The sequence below is a fragment of the Nicotiana tabacum genome, chromosome 14, assembly GCF_000715075.1.
Source record: "Nicotiana tabacum cultivar K326 chromosome 14, ASM71507v2, whole genome shotgun sequence".
Classification (NCBI taxonomy): Eukaryota; Viridiplantae; Streptophyta; class Magnoliopsida; order Solanales; family Solanaceae; genus Nicotiana; species Nicotiana tabacum.
The window spans coordinates 37,249,806-37,274,856 of record NC_134093.1 but is presented as its reverse complement, the minus strand read 5'-3'; the positions used below and the strand labels follow the sequence as shown (position 1 = coordinate 37,274,856).

At 38.2% G+C, this 25,051-nt stretch overlaps 1 protein-coding gene across 2 annotated transcripts; it reads right to left on the bottom strand.

Moving 5' to 3' along the window:
• Positions 1–23: 23 nt before the first annotated feature.
• Positions 24–11,915, bottom strand: LOC107783005 (uncharacterized). 2 transcript variants are annotated; one of them, XM_075229505.1, is made up of 14 exons: positions 11,592–11,915; positions 10,270–10,351; positions 8,579–8,682; positions 8,285–8,411; positions 6,281–6,375; positions 4,919–5,042; positions 4,661–4,741; positions 4,325–4,423; positions 3,833–3,991; positions 3,683–3,734; positions 3,462–3,538; positions 1,436–1,480; positions 951–1,127; positions 24–847 (listed from the first exon to the last, which is right to left on the bottom strand). In XM_075229505.1, the coding sequence occupies exons 1-14, from the start codon at positions 11,627–11,629 to the stop codon at positions 398–400; spliced, it is 1,710 nt and encodes a 569-aa protein (XP_075085606.1). In that variant the 5' UTR covers positions 11,630–11,915; the 3' UTR covers positions 24–397. The 2 variants fall into 2 exon arrangements, with proteins under 2 accessions (XP_075085606.1, XP_075085607.1); XM_075229506.1 differs by lacking the exon at positions 11,592–11,915 and adding an exon at positions 10,801–10,951.
• Positions 11,916–25,051: the final 13,136 nt, after the last annotated feature.

The window sequence follows — 25,051 nt, the reverse complement described above, 5'->3', positions numbered from 1 at the left end:
ACACTATAAAACTGAATAAAATAGAGAAAGTTGAGTGCTAACAATTGCAAGACTGTCATGAAAAAATTGTGCACATCACCTGTACATCTACATAACACATTTTGGTAATCCAGAACTTACAACAAACAATGGGCCTATGAGCCTAATTTCTTCACATTGGGAATACATATACAAGCTGAATCACTTGTACCAAACAAGGAAAACCTATGCCCCCCCCCCCCCATTTCCCACAACCACCTGCCACAACTTACCAGCCCCCGACAGAAAGTACAAATATTTACTCCCCCCAAAAATGTACATCCAGCAAACAGCAAATTTCTATAACCGCTATAACTTTTTCTGCTACGCGTAATCCATTCCAAGTGTTTTCTTTGTAAAAAAGTCAATCCTCTAACCATTATCTGTTCTTGAAGAAGTTGAGATCCCAACGACGCAACAAACCATCCATGATATTACTTGTTGGGTTCTTTACAACGGTCACAGTGGCTTTAGTACCATCAACCACGTCAACATTGAACGAACTTTGATTGCTGATGGACGTGTCACGATGAGAAGACGCCCCATTGCTTTTCACTTCTTTTGCCAATAAAGTACTGTTAGCTGGAGTTGCTGATACTTTATCAGTATCTTGAACTTGGACTTTGGTGTCTGAATCATGTCCATTAGAAACTATGGCACTAGCACTAATTTCTTTCGATGGAGTACATTGCTTTGAAGAAGCTGACTCATCTTTACTGTCCTGCAAAGGTTGAGGAAGTACTTCGACAACTTTTGAGGACACTTGCTCGGCAGGGGGAGGTTTTACCTCCAAATCTTTTAAAGACTCGAGTACTGCTTTCATTAACATCTGATATTTTGTCAACGGACAAAAGGTCAAATAGTGAAAGAATAGAAAGAATACTGAAGCCTACAATTAAGCGACTAAATCCTGTAAACCTCAACGTACTTACCCTTTCTTCTTCCTCCACATTACTAGGAAAATCTGCCAAACTATCAAGTGAGTATTCCACATAGTCATCATCATCTATTGATGCAGGAACATTGGGACCAAACGGGTCACCATTGGAAAGTTCAAAGCTGATCATTTTTGAAGATGATGGGGCAGAGTCGGTTCCAGTACCTTCTTCCTGGAGAAAAATATGTATGAAACTATGAATTAGTTGAAGTAGCAGAAATTACTTTTGCCCAGCCATACGAACATTTCAAAATCGAAAAATTAATACAGGCATCTTTTGTCAAACTCTATTGGGAGGCCGAATCGCCAAAGAAACATGAAAGCATATCCATAAATTCTTGAAGCAGACTAATTCCTTCCAGTTAAAGTGGATATTTCAGGTGATTGATTTTATGGAAGAACATTCGGGGAATATAAGCATTTTAAGAAAGTTTTCCTTGTTAAAATCTCCATAAATAATTCCAAAATTTGTGGAATTACCTGGTCTTCAGTCTGGTTATCCTGCGCAGATATGTCAGACGGGACCTGAACCAATTGAAATAAACAAGAATGAGACAGAAAACATAGGATAGACTTTTTCATGAGTAAGCACGGTTTTTTGTAGACATGCAACAGAGATGATTTGATTAATTTAGCAGACGGTAGATATGCAATAGAGATTTACTAGAAAGGTTTCTCATGACAGATCTATACTCTCATATCTATGTTTCTCACCACGTAGACACACAGAAGCCTAAAGCACTCGAATCCAACCAGACGCATTAACTGGGGTTAGCGCAGTTCATGGTTGAAAATGTATAAAGAGCCAAAAAAAAAATTATTTTATCCTCAGCATTTCTCTGTTTTGATCTCATCCTCCTTTCCCCATCCACCATCCTGGGATTACCCCTGTAGACACTTGCCCCTTCCCTTCCCTTTCTGTCACCCACTCACCCCTAACTGTCCCCTTTAAAGTAGCTTCTTGCCTTTGATCACTCCTTTTCCATCACAAAAACCCTCAGCAGCACGGATCTCCCCCTAAACTTCTTCTTCCAAGACCAAATGAAATATCATTCAACCTTGAATGGAATTTTCTCAACAGAGGGGGTGGGATGATTCCTGTCCAGTCACTAGCCCTGCAATTGCCACAATCTCCTTGCCACTATGGTAATGACTTGGGCATGTCTAGCTGCCATATCTTAACTTGGGGAAAAAATCACCTCTGAATTGTTAAAGGAGAAGCTTGAATTTCAACCCAAAGGAGGCACCTTGGATGAAATCCTTGTTCTTCCTTTGCCCCAACTTCTATGTGACGAGACCAAGACTCGTTACCACTAGAACTAACAGCGGCACCAAGCGGCAGGAGATCGATTGAAACGGCAGGCCAACCGACCCTCTCCACCCCACCCCACCCCAAACCCAACCAAAAGCTCCCCTAACTGCCTATCTACCCATGTACATAGCTTGATCAGAGGTCAAGATTGTGGTGCGAATAAGCAATCTGAACTGAATATAACTAGTGAAGGAAAGGGGAATAATAGGAAAGCTTTCTTTTTTCACCAAAAGAATGGCATAGAAACGGAAAAATTGGCAAAGAAAAGCAAAAGATCTGGGGAAGGAGTAGCTGTGTAACGATTGCAGATCCAGAGGCGAGAGCAGAAGGGGAACATGAGATTGTCTGCAATAGAGCATGAGGAAGCAGTGGCAAGGAAAAGCAAAGTCTCCTTATGCAAAAAATAATAATTATTATTATTAAATAAATAAATAAATAAAGTGTAATGCACAATGTAGTGGACACAAGTTAAGCAAATAGTGGGGTCAGATCGTGCATTGTCGTATGTCACAGAAAGGAAAGCACAGTTCTATAAACCAACTCAGGTAAAGAAGTTCCATAGAAATGGGTGTATAGAGAAAAAACATCCTATGAATGCAAAAGTTCTTTTGACTATGCTATGTAAAATATGGGTCACATCAGAATATATTTTGAATCAGCCAATTCTATAATTTCAAAGAAAGAAAAGGGAAATTGCAGATTTCAACTAACATGCATTTGGTTACAAGCATGTATGTCGTAACTGTTGAATTGTGTGAACATCTCATCTAAAAGTTTAAGCTGCTAGAGAGAGCACACTTTTATATATTTATATCTTCAATACGTCCCCTCACGTGTTGGCCTGATTATTTCGCACCGATCAAGCACATCGAAATTCTTTTTAATACTTGGTGGAGGTGATACTTGAATCCAAGACCTTATACCATGTTGAATTGCGAGACCATATTATCTAAAATGTTAAGTTACTACAAAAATCTTATTCTTAATATTATATCTTCAACAGTCAGTAACTACACATTTCCACCTGCTCTTTTCAACTCTGACAAGTTATTCAAGCATACGCGTCCGTGTATAAATTTCTTTTCCATCACTTGAGTTTCTCCTCTTAAAACCCCCAAACTTTTCCGTAATAGAATTGAGCTCATGCCATCTATTTTACCAACCAAAGCAACAACTTGAAGGTTTTTCTGTTACCTCTGTCCGACTCATGGGTCTTTTGGAGCGAACCTGCTTTATTACATCTTCAGTGCTACTAGTTGGTGCAGCTGCAACTGATAACAAATTAAACATGAATAACAGTCGATATTTGTATAGCATGAAGAATCAACATAAAACCCGTTCTCCCCTTCTCTAAGATAAAAATTTGGAGGAAATGAAACAGCTGCTGGAAATAAAAGAGAAGAAAAGACTAATACCATCATGGACATCATCCATAAAGTCAACTTCATGGACTGTACTCCAACTGCCCTGGAAATAATTAGAGTTTGAATCCAATGAGTTATTAGCCTAACTCAGCAGTTTCCACGCACTTGAACCAATAATGACATGGATTCATAGAACTATACCTTGCCAAAATAATCTTGTGGCATGTCAAAGAATGCACCCCCTGCTTCATCCTCTGGTGGTTGCAAAACATTGTTGAAGAAGATACTTATAGAATCAAAATAAAACTGTGGACGTGGAGAGTTGTGATCACCCTCAAATATTATAATATTCTTGTCCCCCTGCCAACATTAAGTTCACTAAACAATAAGAAACAAGATGGGATATACTGGCATATGTCATTTCTGGACAAACAGCAATAAATACCAGTTACAAGAAGGAAAAGTGTTATAAAACACAAAGTTAACTGCTACATAGCGCATAAAGGAGCATAGCACTAAAGAACTGGCGTTCTAAACCCAGAGATCCACTTCAAGAAGAAAAAGAAACATTTGACATGCCTTTACACCCATAAAGTCTGTAAAATTAAGAACAAAAGAAAAAAAAGGCTATCCAATTCTTTTCTTTTTCTCCTTTTTTCCGGAAGGGGGGGAGGGGGTAAATTAGACAGTTACCATGTACGCCTCAAATACACGATCAGAGTGATGGGGCTGTATAAAATCATCATCAACAGCATGACCCAGTAAAACAGGGACAAAGCATGACTTTGCCACCTACATAAAATTTAGCATAAAGAAACGATCAAAGATGGTCAATAAAATTGTTTTAAAAAACAAATGAAACTATCACTTCCAAAAACGTTACACCAAAAAAAACTTGATACTAATAGGAAAACTTCCTACAGTATCTTCACTTACACACTGTTCTATTTCTCAATTGCTGAAGGTTGTCAAACATAAAAAAATCATATTATCAGAACTCATACGTAAAACACCTTCCAGAGGAAATACCTTAATTGTGTTCAACTCGGTTATGTCAAACTTCGCCTTTTTTAAAACCGCTCTGCGCATATATTGGATTGCAAACTTTACCTAAAATAACAGGAAAGGAGGAAGCTTAGAAAGAGCAATGAATTAGGAAGAAAACAGAACAAAAGAAGGCCACTCCTTCAGTTGCAAAGAGAAAATATGAGAATAACCCAAGAAAAGAACACAGAAAGTACATTTCAAAATGCACCAGATAAAAATATTTCAACTATAAAACTTTACAGTGAACTTGGGCAGCCGGATTTTGTAAGTGTCTACAAGTTCCATCATCAAATCAACCAAATCAGAGAAGGGGCTGTCTAAAACCATTCCAGCAATGGATGGATCCTCAGCACCGTACATGAGGCTGCAAAGTCGATGTATAAGTCAGTCACTTTAATACGGCTACCAGTGACGCACAATGTAATAGGTATATACCTGACCATATACAGCAAAAATAAAAAGGTAGAGAGATTGCAAGCGCATGCAATCTGTCAAGTCAAACTGATTACCGGAAGTTAATCGATATGTTAGCTCGCTAGAAAAGGAAACCCTTTCTCGTAACAAATAATTAACTAGCCAAAAAAGGAAAACCTTTCTCGTAACAAATAAGAAACTCTTTGAGACTGAAGGCTTAATCTTGCGCATGAAATATCCCATCTTCTCTTGATATACCTAATAAAAAATAATATTTCTCATCTAATGTGAAACTTAGCAGATCAAGACCAATTTTGACTATTCATCTGTTACGCTTGATGACTACTACTTTTTGGCCAAACAAACCTTTCTTGTGCTTAAGGGGGCAAGAACGACGTGAATGGTTTAGCCACACAAATTTATGATCCTAAAATACTAAATTTAAGTATGTGTTGAACGTGCTAAATGGTAGTAAGATAAATGATCTTACTACTCTTATCACAAAAAAAATGTTGTGATCCTAAAACACGGGATTTAATATGTTTTGGAAAATTTTGCATTTCTCTTGTCTCATCCATTAACTTGCCTCTTTGTGTTGTGCCTACGGCGAAGCTTGTGTATGCCTAAGAGCTGTACACACCGTCTTGGCTCCCTAAAGCCTCACAACATCATAGCACAAGAAATTTTGAATTTAAATATTCTTACTAGTACACAGTGAAAAACTTTTCAGCTAGATCCAACTTTAGATTGCTATAGGCTTACATCAAAATGATAATATACCAAATTAACCAGGTATGGATGTCAAAGAACTACAACTAAACAATGTTCTATCTTTTTGTGGATTCACCTTCAACATCTATAAAATTTGTTGCACTTTCTTTTTGGGCCATCTGAAAGGCAACAACAAGTACTTTTACTCCAACATAAAAAAATCCACCAGTGTTTCTTATATAAGAAAAACAATGAAGGCAAGTTTCACAGAATTAAAACTGAGGAAAGCAGCTCCAAGTCTTTTTTTGAAATGGAAAAGCGGCTCCAAGCATTTTATTTCCCTGGTTCTTCAACAATACAGATCACCAGCAGGTTATTCCACTTGCTAGTTAACCCTCCTTATGCCAAGAATCTGTATGCAAAACAGTGTATATGGATGCAGCAGGATCAACAAAAAAAGCAAAGAAATTAGAGTACCTAGTAACTGCACCCATTGAACGACCCCACAAGCCAATCAAAGAAACATTGCCATCTGTCCGCAGATATTCAACCACAGCTCTGAGATCATCCTTCTGAGAAACAGACCAAAAAAATGTCAAAATTCATTAACAATAGAAGGCAACAACAACGGGCAGTTGTTGGTAACAAGTTGTAACTCAACAAGACATCCCAGCAAAAGCAGAAGATTCTGACACATAGATCATGGCTCAGATTAACATATCACCTCCCCCCCCCCCAAAAAAAAAAAAAAAAAAAAAATCTCCTTCATACCCATCCCACCCCCACCCAGCTTGTCTGTAAGAGCATTTAGGTACTTATAATTTCACTGATATGCCATATTTAAAAGAAAAAATAACTTCAGCTTCTTTTGCATATTATAGAGAGTAGAGGCAAAAAAGAATACGACTGTCTGTAAAAAGTAGGTGAAGGTTACAAGAAGACAAGATTTCAATGACATAATCCTCGCTTTCTTGCCACCATCCATCAGGTAAGCAGACAATAAACACGTTCCAGCACAAAATACAATATGCAGCATTATTTGAAATAGCATCCACCATAACAACATGGCTTCAGCTAAGACACGGGTGGATTTATAGGCAAAATTATGGGGCACGTGAACCTATGGTCTTTCCGCAAACTTAGATATTTTATATACATATTTTCTAAAATTGGTATTGTTGAGTTGTCCCACATCGGTGGGATTTGAGGTCTTTGGTCTCCTTATATGGTTTTGGGCAATCCTCACCTCATAAGCTAGCTTTTGGGGTTGAGTTAGGCCCAAGGTCCATTTATTATGGTATCAGAGTCAGGCACATCCCAATTATTATTACCGATGTTGGGCCCCCATTTATGTTGTCCACGCTCCAGTTTGCAAGTCTGGGCGTGAGGGGGGTGTTGAGTTGTCCCATATCGGTGGAATTTGAGGTCCTTGGTCTCCTTATACAGTCTTGGACAATCCTCACCTCATAAGCTAGCTTTTGGGGTTGAGTTAGGCTCAAGGTCCATTTATCATGGTATCATAGCCATGCACATCCCAATTTTGACGAAGTTAGAATTTTTATTAAGGGGAGTCAAAATATAAAGAAATAAACTCACCAAGAAGTCAAGGGGTGTCATTATATAATATATATACATATTTTAAAAAAAATTATATATATATATTTATTTTTTATTTTTTTTTACCAAGTTAAACAGTGTAATTTTCTAACGAAGGAATGTCGGTTGACACCCCTTGGGTGAATGTGGCTCCGCCACTGTTGGCACCCATGCTCCAAGAAGGTAGAATGGTACTTGGTTAAAGGTTGAGTTATTTACCAAGAGGATACACCCTTATTTTTTAGTAGGGCACTCATGTACTAGAAATCCTAGATCCGCCTCTGGCTAGAGAGGCACCAAAAGCTCATCCAATATATAATTAGAACAAATACATTAACATTCATTATAATAGGGCCAAAAGATGAATAATTTCAGAAAGAGAATGTCAACAAACTTCAATTCACTAACACGCCACAAGCACAAAAAGAAAAAGGAAGACAAAAGCAGAAAATAAATCAGAACATGTTTTTAACCAACTAATCAAGCCACATATTTTCTAACGAGATACTAAGCCTCATATTCTGAGATATAACTTCTTATCACTTCCATTATCTATTTATGCTGTCCATATTTGTAAACATTGCATAAAGAAAACTGTAAACAGCACTGACTCATAAAAAAGGAGAAGATAAACAATGTCAGCTATGGTACCAAAAGCTAAGGCATTATATTTCAGGCTTATCAGTTGCGGATGAGGAAACAATTTTGTCTCTATTTTTTACAAGACCCTGCACAGCAAATCTCAAATAATGCTTTAGACTTAACAACTAATCACCTTCTCTAAAGTATTTTAAGATAGAATAGGCACAGGCAGGATTTATCCAATAACTTATCAACAGGTCTAAGCTTTCATTTGAATATCAAATAGAAAAATCAGCTACTCACTTCATTCCATCCCAATGTAACGTGCTCGCCTCCAGAAATTCCAGATCCAGAGAAGTCAAGGGTGAAAACAGTTATGTTTAGTGGCAATAATATAATAGCAGCTTCACTGGCATCTGCTCTACATCCGCTGCCAAAGGATCATCCAAAACAACTTTTTAGCAAAGAAAACTACTAAATGAAGTCAAAATATAAATAAATAAAAAAGTTCTTCTCCATATAATCGCTGCATCAAAGGAAAAGTACAGTAATTTTCTAGCGTAAAAACAGGAAGAGTACTACTTAACCTTCACTAACCTGTTTCCATGACAGTAAATCACACAAGGCAGTGGCTTTCCTTCTGGACGAATAAGAGGCATATAATGGGTACATTTAAGAGCATCATCCCTACTATTTTTAACCTGCAAATCAGTAAGCCCATTAAAGTTAAAATGACTAAATAGTAACTCGAAATACAGAGAAAAGGTGAACTGTTCAATAACATTAGCAATGACCTAAAGAGTTTGTAAATAAGTCTTTAAAAAAAGTATACTGTCTATAACAACTTAAACACTCAGATGAAGTAGTCACACAATCCATCATGGTATCAGAGCGCATGCAGAGGTTGTAAGTTCAAGTCTCACCGCAATCCATTTCACAAGCTTGGTCCAATAACAAAAATAGTAAAAACTATAGCTTTTATATTAGGTAACCACACAATTCTTCGGAGTCCATATAAACAAACAAATAAAAGGGCAGTCCGGTGCACTAAGCTCTCACTATGCGCGGTTGCACCAAGGCTCCCCTTGATAACAAGCAAATACAAAGACCACAAACAAAAAGACAAGATCAACCTCTATTAATTTCCTATAGCCATAAGTGAAGGATTGAACTTTTTTCCTGAAATGATTTTTGTAATCTTTTAATAAGGATCTCATGGTGTGCTTTCTCCTTGTTGGCATGGCATGTTGATGATTATCGGGAAAGCCTCACATAAAGGGAGTCATCAGATAATCTTTGCTTCCGAAAGTTAACTCTTGCCCCCACCCACTTCAATTTACATGTTTTAACAGAAATCTGCCAACTCTTCGCGTAAGGCAGTTCCATGTGGCATCATGATGCGATCGCTTCTCCATTCCCCAGCTCCTCACAGTATTTCACTGTTATGACTTTACTCCATAAAGCATGTTCCTCTATGGACATTACTTATAGCAATTGTCGTGTTGCTTCTCAACACATCATTCTAGAGAATAGCATGCCTCTTTATCTGTCAGGTTCTACAACCTAATTATGAAGAGCAGAGGGATTTAACACAGTTCACATGGATATTGATGTTACAAAATAGTATTCAGATTTTTTCTTTCCATTGGTCAAAATTAACAAAGTAAAAAGTTCCAGCTATTAAGTTTTGCTTATATTCGTTGTTTTATGAACATCACTTTATATTTGAATACATACAACAATAACAACAACAACAACAACCCAGTAATAATCCCACTAGTGGGGTCTGGGGAGGGTAGAGTGTACGCAGACCTTACCCCTACCCCGGAGGGGTAGAGAGGCTTATATTTGAATACATAAGTCTGAAAATTGATCAGATAACTATGATTCTTTGTTTTGCTCCCATTATAATATTAGATCTGTCTCTACTTGATCAACTATCAACCTATTTCATATTAGTAAATGTACTTCATTATCACTTTCTAGTTTTCCAACGTCAACTGTCTCATATTAGTTCTCCAACTCATTACTTGGTTATTAACAACACAGAGCCAAATAAAGAATACACGTAAACACGGCTAAAGAAATACATAGTCTATTCAATGAGTAGATAAAATATTTTTTGACAACTAATACCAGCTCTGGGAAATATAAACAGAAAATATATGAACTAGTAAATAAATTAATTGGAAATAGTCTATTTAATGAGTAAATAAAACATTGACATGGCCTAAATTTCAGAGAAAAATAACTGAAAATAACAGGATATTAATTACCAACGCACTCACCTCCAGATCCTTCCTTTGGTACCATTTCCCTTTAAGCATGAATTCTTCATCTAGTAGGTCATTTTTAGGATCATACTCAGCCCTGCAATACACAGGAAGTAGAGTCGTTAGTTTAAGATTAGCATCAATTATAGCACAATAATTAGAAGAAGAAAATGGGTATAGGTCAGTTGTCAGGGCATGTTATAAGGAACTCAATTATCTTGGCAGTAAACTCAATTATCTTGCTTAGAAACAGATATTTCGCTGCTTCAAGCCCCTTTCCAAATCCCAGTGTAAAAAGAATAAAAGTTCCTCCAGGTAATTTCTGGAAATACCCTTTCCAGAGTTAGTTCTTTCGTGTACCACAATGGATGAATCAGAACCCTAAGTCTAAGAAACATCTCCTCCTTTATATTCTTAGGTTCAGAATTGACAACGGAAATTGGAAAGAAAATGAGATACACAAAATTTCAAAAGAAATTCCATAAACTGAAAAGAGGATTCCCACTATATGACATGGATATGTACTAAATATGAAGTCTTCATCACCTATCAACATGCTTGCATTCCATAAATAGCACGATAATGTAGCTCTTTTAGTTTCTTCCCTCGGGAAAAGCAATACTAAGAGATACTTCCAAATTCCAAATTATAGAAACACGCCTTAAACACACAGTCATTAGTCTCAATGGCGGATCCAATCAAAAGATGCACTGTTCAATATCAAATAAAGAGGAAAGGCAATACATTTCACAAATTTTGCAAAATCACTTGCAGAATTTTCATTTGTTTGGATTAAAAACGCTATATTTCAAGTCTCGAACGTATATCAGGCCCTAAATAAACACAAACAAATGACCAGTCAATTTCAAAATTTTAAGGAAATTCAGTACTTGAGTGATTATGATTTACACCTAACTTTTCTGCACATGAAGTACAAAACAATAACTCCTAAGATCAAGAAACCTAAACCAGACAAGTACACAATAAAGAGAAGCATAAAAAGTAGACCCCCACATCCCCAAATTCTCCAGATAACCCCACATCAAATTAAAACTAACCCACGTCATAATTTGGGAAAAAGATTCAAACTTTACAAACATAAACACAAAAGCAAATATACTTTGCATAGGTCTTACAATTTCAATTAGCAAAGTAAGACACTACACTAAATAGAAAACCCCCACATCAAATTAGAACTAACCCAAATCAGAATTTGGGATAAAGATTCAAACTTTACAAAAATAAACTCAAAAGCAAACATATTTGCATACTGTAGCAATTAAAACTAGCAACAAAAATAATTGCAAAATTGGAAAAGGGGTTTATCAAGATCATACCTTGGGGGTCGAATAATAAAGTTGACAAGTTGTTCCATAAGATTTAGGTAATTCAAGATCTTCTTTCTCTCTCCCAAATAGGAAAGTGTTTTATGATTAATTTTGTTAAATATAAGATGTGTTAGAGGGCGGAAATTTTAGGGAAGAAATGAAGAAGCACTATTTTGGGGGGAGGGGGGTTAATGTTTTGTTCTTCTTTTTTTTTTTTTCCTCAGAAGAAGAAGAAAACGAGAAAAGAGCGGCCTTTGGCACTTTGGTTGGTTGCATTGGACTCCATTTTGCATTTGATACTTTGCACACAAAATGAAAAAAATTCGCCAACCGTCCTGTGTGTCATGTCATCCAACTCCTATCACGTGTGTCTTCACGATATTCTTAAGAAAAATTTATTACTCCTTTTTTCTTTGTCAAATGATAGAGTAGCTTAAAAAGAGTGATTTTTTTACCTTAAATAGTTAAAGTTGTCCCGCTTATAACTTTAGATTTGTTTTAAATAGTTTTTTATTTATTTTAATTATTTTTTAATTTTATCAAACACCGAAAACTAAAAAGACATTAAAAACTAATTTGACCTGTAATAAAAGCCAATTCAAACAACCTCAAAATTTTTAGAGTAGAAAGACCCATGCTTGTAAAACAATTCTTGAATTTAATGATTGACAACTTAATCTTTATCCGATAATGATAAACTAAATAAAATTTATTAGAAAGGTCAAGTTTAAAGTTAAAGTATGTTAAAATTTATAAACGAAAGAAAAATAAATTGGCTCTTTATATAGTAATAATATTATATTTTAGATGGACTAACTATTTAAAGTATAGAAAATGAACCAATTGAATCCTACTGCGAACACAATATATCATGTCTAAATTAGAAAGAAAATAGTAGGTGGGAGGGGGGGGGGGGCCAAGAGCTAGAAAAATCAAAATTTACCTATAGATTTTTCGAAGAAAAGTTGAAATGTAATTTTTATGATATTTTAGTAATTATACAAAAAGTACTACAAGTTACAATATTTTACTACAAAAAATACATCAAATGTTGAGAAAATTGTGGTTAGAAACAGTAGTTTCACTCTAATACCCTATAATAAAAGTCCGATATAAAATGGGTTTTAAGAGAAATAATATCAAAAAAAGTAAAGTGGTATTTTACAGTAAAAGTTAACTACTAGGTTGTGGAAAAAGTAAAATAAAATTGGCCTTTACATTCTGGCAAGATGATGGTTAAAGGGGGGAGAAAATGGTGATCATGCCTTGTAACCTTATACAGACTTTGATGCAGTATGTAACCTAACCTTAAACACAATGGCTCCACTTGTTTCTTTTTTGATACATTAACAATATCGAAACTTCAGAATGTTAATAGTTAGAGACAAATAAAAATACCGTCTAAACAATAAACGTTCTCAATAATTTATTTATAATCTCACAACATTAGACTAAAGAAAATATAAAACAAAAGTTAACACAGACGAAAGTCAAATCTAAAAGGGGCGTGATTAACTTATTTCCATGCATCCCTGATTCTTTTCTCGTCCCTATCAGGAAAATGTTCATAATAAAGTTGAGCTAGAAGGTTATGTATGTGTTCGGCTGAATTAAATAATTTTAGTCAAAATTCTACATGTGTAAAGATATACTATAAGCTATGCGTTTTGTTATAAGTAATATTCTTTATGAAATAATTGTTTGTTTGTTTATTTAATTCAATAAAATTTTATTTTAAATAGATCACGTATTCGTATGTGTATCATTTGCTTATATAGTAGATGATTTAGTGTATAGAGTTTAACTTATATACGGAAGATTAAATCAACGGTTCTTATAAGTCAAAAAGTTTATGTTCACAATCTAATGATGATGGAAATGGATAAATCATCAGAATGTTTTTAGCCAGTGGCAGAGGTAGAATTTTTGATAAGGGTATTCAAAAAATAAAAGTTAAAATATTAAAGGAGTTATATGGCCGGTGAGAATTGAATAAGTAACTTACAAAGGTTTTGACCCCCTTGACCATTGATCTATACTTATTGGGTTGTGTCAAGAGAATTCAAAATATAATATATATATATATATATATATATATATATATATATATATATATATATATATATATATATATATATATATATATATATATATAAGTGGACGGCGTGCCACACGATCCCATAATATCATATTTAAGTGGACCCCCTTCCACCCCCTAAAATCGGTATGGTTGTAGCACAAGATTAAATATAATTTATCTTGATTATGTAGATAATTTAATTTCGACTTTTTGTGCTACTGGATTTTGTATGTAATGAAATGATCAAGTAGAGATAAGTATTTTATACTGACTCAATAAAATAATTCCCTGGCTCATTCAATACACTTATACTCTTAATCATGATATATAATTATTATTAGTTGTGTATGTTATTTATTGTTTTAATTTATTAAAAGGCAATATTCTTTTTGTTGGTCAACAAGCCTAGCAAAATTGGACAATGATAATATACATTGATGAAATAATAATTAGTTGATAGAACTCATGTCTAGATTTTGAGATAGATGATACACCTTTACGAAAATATATACGTTTTTATGTGTAAACCCGACCGATGAACTTTTTATCTGACAGATGAAATAAGTGAAGTGAAAATCTAAAGGAAATAATCAATAAATTAAATAGTCAATAATTAAATTTAGTTGATTAGTATGTGAATCTTAACAAGGGGAGTTAAATAAGGTAATATGGAAGAATTTTGAAATTGAATTAAGGTGTGCAATTACAAAATTTTAGTGCAATAATTCATAATTTATTATGGTAGAAGTTAATTTTGAATTTATCAAAATTAATTTCATAATAGGAAGCCTTGCTAATTAAATTTGTGGTTTTGGAAAAAGATTTTGACCCTATAAACATGTGTATATATACATGGATTTTGCCGAATTTTTGATGTTTTTTTCTTCAAATTTTGCCAACACAAAATTTGTTCTTTTTAGATATTATTTGAGTAATACAGTAGAAGATCGTGATCGTGCTGGTGGTGGCTTTTTGATTAAGTTGCTCTGAAACTATATAGGCTTACGTGATAGACGTACTTAGTTTACGCTTCAATAGGTAATCCGTGTAAACTTCATTCTTCATATGTAACAGTTATTTAATTTACACGTGAATTTGACGCTGGATTGCTTCCGCTACGTTATATAATCCATGAACCTGGGTGGCAACTCGAAGTAACAACATTCTTTATAATTCTTCGATTCCATGGCTTGAGAAAATATCAGCCATGTTGATCTTTGTCGTCTGCTCTCTTTGCTTTCTTTAGTCGGCATTTTGAATCCTTACAAGGGCAGAATGAATTTCCGAAATAATTACATTAGCGAGGGGTCATTGCTTCTCACCAACAAAGTAAAGTGAGTTGAAACAAGTGTGCTAGTGAAGAGCAGAGCGGTTTGAGGAACAAGGAGATGAAATGTAGATAAAAACTAGAGCTTTTTTCCCATTTGAGTTCTAGGAATTCTCTATTTTTTGTGTCTGCTTCATCAAGTATATTTTTCTCCAATTCTTTATTTATAAGCTGATTGTTTGGGAAAAATATAATGACACTGGAATTGAAACTAACTATTGGTACAATTCTTAAAGCAATTAAATATGAAATATAATATCAAAAGTGTATTCTTTTTTATGGAACATTAATTGAATACTGAAATCAAGTTTGCTATTGAAGTTATATTTCCATGGACCTGTGGAAATCGTATTTTAAAGATATTTAATTTGACTTATTTATTTAGTGATGTTAGTTGTTGTATTAGAATCAATGAAGTTATGTGAAAGTTTTATGCTTCAAGTAGTACATTCCCTTTTTCTGGTAAATTTCGGTATTAAGTTGTATACTTGAGGTTTTTGTTTTTAGATACACAGCTCATGCTCCCATAATTGCTGAAATATTCAATTAGGTCTCTCAATAACAGCATCCCTATAAACGGGCATTCACTATAAAAGTAAAATTTTTCTCATAATCGATATTTGAAGTTATATTTTACCCCTCTATAATAGTTTTTACCTATAACAACAACAACCATATTTATAACAGAACGCCCTTTGTAAAATCACGCCTTTATAACTGTAGAAATAAATAGTTGTACAGTTAGCTATTTATATTATACTCTTCTATATAAATAATTAGTTAGAGGATAGTTGCTTAGTTGTTATAAGAATAGTTAGTGGACATATTTTCTTGTAATAAGTATAATAGTGTACAGTGTACTTCATGAAGATATCACGACCCGAAATTTCTCACCGACGGAATCGTGATGGCGCCTAACATTTCACTTGTCAGGCAAGCCAACGTTTTAGAATCATTAAACTATTTTCTTATTTCGATTCAGTAAATATAAATAATTAACTCAAATAAAATATAATAAGTGCAGAATATCATAAAACGGTATTAATTACTACCACCCGGATCTGGAGTCACAATTCACGAACATTCTCGAATTTACTACAAGTAATAGTCTGAAAGAAATACAACTGTCTGAATGAAAGAAAATAGTAGGACATAAAAGATAGACGGGGACTTCAAGGTCTGTGAACGCCGACAGATCTACCTTGAGTCTACGAACAGCGGACCAATAACAAATCTCGATCAACCTGAGCAGGTATCAAAATCTGCACAGAAAGTGCAGAGTGCAGCATCAATACAACCGACCCCGTGTACTGGTAAGTGTCGAGCATAACCTCGACGGAGTAGTGACGAGGCTAAGGCAAAGCACCTACAATCAACCTGTACAATTTAACAGTGTATACGCAAATAACAGGAATGAAGAACTAAACAGAAAATGTCGGGAGGGGAGACATACTGAGGGGAATACAAGATAAAGAACTACAACAGAATGATCACTGGAGCAGTCAATATACCATGAATCAACAGGAATAGTGAATATAGTAAAGAAAAATGTACGGCATCACCCTTCGTGCTTTTACTCTCAATCTCACCATAAAATTAATATAAATGGCACTACATCACCCTTCGTGCTTTTACTCTCATATCATGGCACAACATCACCCTTCGTGCATTAACACTCACAATATGGCACGACATCACCCTTCATACATTAATACTCACAATATGGCACGGCATCACTCTTCGTGCATTAATACTCACAATATGGAACGGCATCACCCTTCGTGAATTAATACTTACAATATGGCACGGCATCACCCTTCGTGCATTAACACTCTCCCTTACCATAATGCAATGCATAAATAACAACAGGGAGATAGAATAAAAGTACAAACCTTAATTCAACATTTGATTCCATAATATCAATCTCAACTTGGAAATAAAAACTCAATTATCACCAGAAATTTTTAGTAAATATGATAATTACGATAATTTGAACAACATTAGTATAACACGTAGCAATTTGGCATAAGAATGAGACAATATAAGAAAAACAGGTAAAACATGGAAAAACAAGTAAATTTGGCGGCGCATAAGTACTCGTCACCTCACATATATGCCGCTCACATGAATTTCACTTAACAGATAATCTAAGGTTCTTAATTCCCTCAAGTCAGGGTTAGACACAACACTTACCTCGCTCTGAAGGCCACTTAATTCTCAATCACAGCTTTTCCTTTGGAATTCACCTCCAAACCACTCGTATCTATTAAAAATGACTCAATAATATCAAATATTGCTAAAGGAATCAATTATATTGCATAAATTAAATTTCCCAATTTTTCCTCCAAAAAGTCGAAAAATCGACCCCAGGCCCGCTTGGTCAAAACCCGAGGTTCCAACCAAAATCTTTTTATCCATTCACCCCCGAGCCCGAATATGTAATTAGTTTTGGAATCCGACCTCAACTTGAGGTCTAAATCCCCAAATTCCCGAAATCCCTATTTTCTACCCTAACCCCTAATTCTACCATGAAAACTCTAGATTTTAGGTTGCAAATTCAAGAAATGTAATGGGTAATTGAAAGAAAATGGTTTAGAATCACTTACCAACAATTAGGAGAAGGAATGACTCTTGAAAAATCGCCCCTCACCGTTTGGTTTTTGAGAAAAATGAGTTTTTTTGCAAAAATCTCGTTTTGAATTCTGTTAAGTGTTGGGCGACAGTGTTCATCGCGTTCGCGAAGTGTATGGGCTACCAAGCTTTCGCGTTCGCGAGGCAGTGCTCGCGTTCGCGTAGGCTACCCTTCCCTGGCCTTTGCGTTCGCGAGACATTGCTCGCGTTCGTGATGAAGAAAAGGTTGACTCCCCATCCCCAGTGCCTAACACTACGCGTTCGCGATGGGCTTGTCGCGTTCGCGAAGGGTAACGCCCCCATCGCTTCGCGCTCGCGACCAAGCCTTCGCGTTCGTGAAGAAGAAATCCTCAGTTGCCCAGTTTACACTTCTTATTCGCGAGAGGACCTTCGCGAACGTGAAGAAGGATATGCCAGACACCAGAATCTGCCGAAAACCAGATTTTTCAAAGTCCAAAACATTCCGTGGCCTATCCGAAACTCACACGAGCCCTCGAGGCTCCAAACCAAATATACACACTAGTCTAAAAATATCATACGAACTTGCTCGCGCGATCAAAACGACAAAATAACACCTAGAACTCTAAATTTAGCACTAATTCAAATGAAATTCTCAATAAGACTTTAAAACTTCTAATTTCTCAACTCGACGTCCGAATCACGTCAAATCAACTCCATTTCTCACCAAATTCCACAGACATGTCTTAAATATCATAATGAACCTGTATCGGATTCCGGAACTAAAATACGGACCCGATACTAACAATGTCAAATATAAATCAATTCTTAAAGATAAATAATTTCCAAATTTTTAATTTTCATCAAAAAATCATAACTCAAGCTAGGGACCTCCAAATTCGATTCTGAGCATACTCCTAGGTCCCATAACTCAATACGGACCTACCGGGACTGTCAAAGTACGGATCCGGGTCCGTTTACCAAAAATGTTGACCGAAGTCAACTAAAATCAACTTTTAAGGCAAAAACATTCTTATTTTCATCAGTTTTCAACATAAACGCTTTCCGGAAACCTGCCCGGACTACGCACGCAAATCGAGGAGGGTAAAAATGAGATTTTTAAGGCTTAAGAGCGCAGATTCGAGTTCTAAAACATAAGATGACCTTTTGGGTCATCACATTCTCCACCTCTAAAACAACTGTTTATCCTCGAACGGACATAGAAAAGTACCTGAGCTGGTGAAAAGGTGAGGATATCTACTTCGCATATCGGACGCGGACTCCCAAGTAGCTGCCTCAATAGGCTGACCTCTCCACTGCACTCGAACTGAAGGGTAACTCTTTGATCTCAACTGGCGAACTTGCCGGGCTAGAATTGCCACCAGCTCCTCCTCGTAAGTCAAATCCTTGTCCAACTGGACAGAGCTGAAATATAATACATGGGACGGATCACTGTGATACTTTCGAAGCATAGACACATGGAATACCGGATGAACAACTGCTAAACTGGGTGACAACGCAAGCCTGTAAGTCACCTCTCCCACTCTCTCCAGAATCTCAAAAGGTCCGATATACCTAGGGCTCAACTTGCCCTTCTTTCCGAACCTCATTACACCCTTCATGGGTGATACCCGAAGTAACACTCTCTCTCCGGCCATGAATGCAACATCACAGACTCTACGGTTGGCATAACTCTTCTGCCTGGACTGAGCTGTGCGAAATTGATCCTGAATATTCTTGACCTTATCCAAGGCCTCCTGAACTAAATCTGTACCCAATAACCGAGCCTCCCCCGGCTCGAACCACCCAACTGGCGACCTACACCGTCTACCATATAATGCCTCATAGGGAGCCATCTGAATGCTCGATTGGTAGCTGTTATTGTAGGCAAACTCCGCTAACGGCAAAAACTGATCCCAAGAACCTCCAAAGTCAATAACACAGGCGCGGAGCATATCCTCCAAGATCTGAATAGTACGCTCAGACTGCCTGTCTGTCTGAGGATGAAACGATGCGCTCAACTCAACCTGCGTATCCAACTCACGGTGAACTGCCCTCCAAAAGTGGGAGGTAAACTGCGTACCTCGATCAGAAATGATAGACACGGGTACACCATGAAGACGGACGACCTCACGAATATAAATCTCTGCTAACCACTCCGAGGAATAGGTAACTGCCACAGGAATGAAATGCGCTAACTTAGTCAGCATGTCCACAATGACCCAAATTACATCGAACTTCCTCTGAGTTCGTGGGAGTCCAACAACAAAGTCCATCGTGATACGCTCCCACTTCTACTCAGGAATATCTAACCTCTGAAGTAAACCAACAGGTCTCTGATGCTCACACTTTACCTGTTGGAAATTTAGGCATCGAGCTACATAGGCAATTATGTCCTTCTTCATTCGCCTCCACCAATAATGCTACCTCAAATCCTGATACATCTTGGCAGCGCCCGGATGAATAGAATACCGGGAACTGTGGGACTCCTCAAGGATCAACTCACGAAGTCCATCCACATTAGGCACACAAATACGACCCTGCGTCCTCAAAACTCTGTCATCTACAACAGTAACATGCTTGGCACCACCGTGTCGCACTGTGTCTCTAAGGACAAGCAAATGAGGATCGTCATCCTGCCGATCTCTGATGCGCTCAAATAAAGAAAGCCGAGCAATTGTACAAGCTAGAACACGGCTAGGATCAGAAACATCTAACCTCACGAACTGGTTGGCCAAGGCCTGAACATACAATGCAAGCGGTCTCTCACCAACTGGAATATATGCAAGGCTACCCATACTAACTGACTTTCTACTCAAATAATCGGCCACCACATTGGCCTTCCCGGTATGATATAATATGGTGATATCATAGTCTTTCAATAGTTCCAGCCACCTTCTCTGCCTCAAATTGAGTTTCTTCTGCTTGAACAAATACTGCAGGCTCCGATGATCAGTGAATACCTCACATGGCACGCCGTAAAGATAGTGCCTCCAAATCTTCAGCACGTGAACAATGGCTGCCAGTTCTAGATCATGAACAGGGTAATTCTTCTCGTGAACCTTCAGGTGCCGTGAAACATATACAATAACCTTGCCACCCTGCATCAATACCGTACCCAGACCAATACGAGATGTGTCACAATATACTATATAAGATCCCGAACCTGTGGGTAACACCAATACCGGTACCGTGGTCAAAGCTGTCTTGAGCTTCTGAAAGCTTGCTTCACACTCGTCTGACCACCTGAACGGGGCACCCTTCTGGGTCAATTTGGTCAACGGGGCTACTATGGATGAAAACCCCTCCACAAATCAATGGTAATAGCCCGCTAAACCTAGGAAACTACGGATTTCTGTAGCTAATGTGGGTCTAGGCCAATTCTGGACTGCCTCAATCTTCTTAGGATCCACCTAAATACCCTCTGCTGATACAACGTGACCCAAGAAAGCAACTGAACTCAACCAAAACTCGCATTTTGAGAACTTAGCATATAACTGGCTGTCTTTCAGAGTCTGAAGAACAATCCGAAGATGATGCTCATGCTCCTCTCTACTGTAGGAGTAGATCAAGATATCATCAATAAACACAACCACAAAGGAATCCAAGTAGGGTTTGAACACCCGGTTCATCAAATCCATGAATGTTGTTGGGGCATTTGTCAGCCCAAATGACATCACTATAAACTTATAATGCACATTCCGAGTCCGAAAAGCTGTCTTAGGAACATCGGATGCCCTAATTCTCAACTGATGGTAGCCAGATCTCAAATCAATCTTTAAAAACACCTTGGCACCCTGAAGTTGATCAAATAAATCATCAATCCTCGGTAATGGATATTTATTCTTGATGGTGACTTTCTTCAACTGCCGATAATCTATACACATCCTCATTGATCCATCTTTATTCTTCACAAACAACACATGTGCCCCCACGGCGAGGCACTAGGTCTAATGAAGCCCTTATCAAGCAAATCTTGCAACTGCTCCTTCAATTATTTCAACTATGGCGGGGCCATGCAATATGGCGGAATAGAAATAGGCTGAGTTCCCGGAGCCAAATCAATGCAGAAATCAATATCCCTGTCGGGTGGCATCCCCAGCAGGTCTGCAGAAAACACCTATGGAAGGAACCTCCGCACTAGAATCGCGGATATAAGCCAAATAAGCTAGACACCCCTTCTCGACCATATGCCGAGCCTTCACAAAAGAGATAATCATGCTGGCAGAATGGCCAAGATTTCCTCTTCACTCTAATCGAGGTAACCCCTGCAAGGCTAAGGTCACTGTCTTGGCGTGACAATCTAATATAGCATGATAAAGTGACAGCCAATCTAATACCCAGTATGACATCAAAATCAACCATGTCGAGAAGTAGAAGATCTACTCGAGTCTCAAGACTCTCAATGGTGACCACACACGAACGATAAACATGATCTACCACAATAGCATCTCCCACTGGTGTGGACATATACACAGGAGCACTCAAATAATCACAGGGCATAACCAAATAGGAAGCAAAATAGGAAGACACATAGGGGTAAGTAGACCCCGCATCAAATAGAACTGAAGCATATCTACTACAAACTAAAATAGTGCCTGTGATAACAGCATCAGATGACTCAGCCTCAGGCCTGGTTGGAAAAGTATAACACTGGGGCTGGGCCCCACCACCCTAAACTACATCCCTGGGATGACCTCTAGCTGACTGTTCTCGACCTCTAACGGCCTGACCTCTACCTCTAACAGTCTGGCCTCTATCTCTGGCTGCCTGACCCCTGCCTCTGGCTGGCTGAGCAGGTGGTGCAGCAACTGGTGCCGGAACCATGACACGAGAACTCTGATGCTGTGAGCTGCCCATTGCCCGAGGGCAAAATCTAGCAATGTGCCTCAGATCACCACAAGTATAATATAACCTCGGCTGTTGTGACTGCTGACCCTGAAACTGACCTTGTCGACCTGAATAACTACCCTGATAACTCTGAAGTGGAGGTGCACTAATAGGAACTGGTGTTGCACCGTAGGCTAGCTGGTCGGAATAATGCATCTGAGGGCCACGACCACTTGAGGCTAGCGCTGAATGAAATGGTCTGGGAGGATGGCCTCTACCAAAAGTACTCTTGCCTCTATGTGAGGCACCGCTAAACTCACCGGAATGACGAGGTCTCTTGTCAGACCCCTGACCTCCCTGAGTAAGAACCATCTCGACTCGTCTGGCGACATTAGTAGCCGCCTGAAAAGAAATCTCACTTCCAGTCTCCTTAGCCATCTGCAATCTGATAGGCTGAGCAAGTCCATCAATAAACCTCATTACCCCCTCTCTCTCGGTGGGACGTAGAAGAATAGCATGACGGGCTAAATCCACAATATGGGTCTTATACTGAGTAACCGTCATACCGCCTTGCTGGAGAAGCTCAAACTGACGGCGACGCTCCTCTCTTAATGTGATAGGCAGAAACTTCTCTATGAAAAGCTGAGAGAACTGGTCCCAAGTAAGAGCAGGTGACCCAGCTGGTCTGGTCAACAAGTAATCTCTCCACCATTTCTTGGCGGAACCAGTCATCTGAAATGTAGCAAAATCGACCCCATTGGTTTCCGCTATACCCATGTTCCGTAGAACCTCGTGACAACTGTCAAGATACTCCTGGGGGTCCTTTGAAGGAGCACCACTGAAGTGAACAGGAAAGATCTTGGTAAACCTGTCCAATCTCCATAAAGCCTCAGAAGACATGGCTAGCCCATTTCCGACATGTGCCGCAATAATCGGCTGAACCAATCCGACTAGGCTGAGCTGCTTGAGCCTGATACTGGGGAGCTATCTGCTCCGGAGCGAGAGTGGTAAGAGTCTGGGCTCCTCCGCGAGCCTAAGAGACTGCTGGTGCCATGGGAAATGCACCAGTATGGGCCACACTCTCCATAAAGCCCACCAAACGGACCAAAGCGTCCTGAAGTACTGGGGTGGCAATGAACCCCCCGGAACCTAAGCTGGTCCGACAGGAACAATCTGGGCTGGAACCTCCTCGTCAATCTCTATCTGAGGCTCCACTACTGGGGCTACTGCTCGGGCCCTAGGCTGAGCCCTGCTTCTGCTGCCTCTGGCACGGCCTCGGTCTCGACCACTGCCTCGCATATGAGCTATCACTGGAGGCTCTGGCTGCTGCTCGGCTGAGGAAGTGGTACGTATTCTCGCCATCTGCGAGAGCATAAGAGTAGAAGAGTTCAATCAGTATTGAGAAAGCAAAATTGCACGACAGAGAAGAATAGAGGTGAAACTTGTTCCTAAACTTCATAGCCTCTGGAAGATAAGCACAGACGTCTCTGTACCGATCCTCCAGACTCTACTAAGCTTGCTCGTGAATCGTGAGGCCTAGGAAACCTAGTGCTCTGATACTAACTGTCACGACCCGAAATTTCTCACCGACGGGATCGTGATGGCGCCTAACATTTCACTTGCCAGGCAAGCCAATGTTAGAGAATCACTAAACCATTTTCTTATTTTGATTCAGTAAATATCAATAATTAACTCAAATGAAATATAATAAGTGTGAAATATCATAAAACAGTATTAATTATTACCACCCGGATCTGGAGTCACAATTCACGAACATTCTAGAATTTACTACAAGTAATAGTCTGAAAGAAATACAACGTCTGAATGAAAGAAAACAGTAAGACATAAAAGATAGACGGAGACTTCAAGGTCTGTGAACGCCGACAGATCTACCTTGAGTCTCCGGACAGCGGACCAATAGCAAATCTCGATCAACCTGAGCCGGTATCAAAATCTGCACAGAAAGTACAGAGTGCAGCATCAGTACAACCGACCCCATGTACTGGTAAGTATCGAGCCTAACCTCGACGGAGTAGTGACGAGGCTAAGACAAGGCACCTACGATCAACCTGTACAATTTAACAGTGTATACACAAATAACAGGAATGAAGAACTAAACAGGAAATGTCGGGAGGGGAGACATAATGAGGGAAATACAAGATAAAGAACTACAACAGAATGATCACCAGAGCAGTCAATATACCATGAGTCAATAGGAATAGTGAATATAGTAAAGAAAAATGCACGGCATCACCCTTCGTGCTTTTATTCTCAATCTCACCATAAAATTAATATAAATGGCACGGCATCACCCTTCGTGCTTTTACTCTCATATCATGGCACGACATCACCCTTCGTGCATTAACACTCACAATATGGCACGGCATCACCCTTCGTGCTTTAACACTCACAATATGGCACGACATCACCCTTCGTGCATTAATACTCACAATATGGCACGGCATCACCCTTCGTGCATTAATACTCACAATATGGCACGGCATCACCCTTCATGAATTAATACTCACAACATGGCACGACATCACCCTTCATGCATTAACACTCTCCCTTACCATAATGCAATGCATAAATAACAACAGGAAAATAGAATAACAAGTACAAACCTCACTTCACCATTTAATT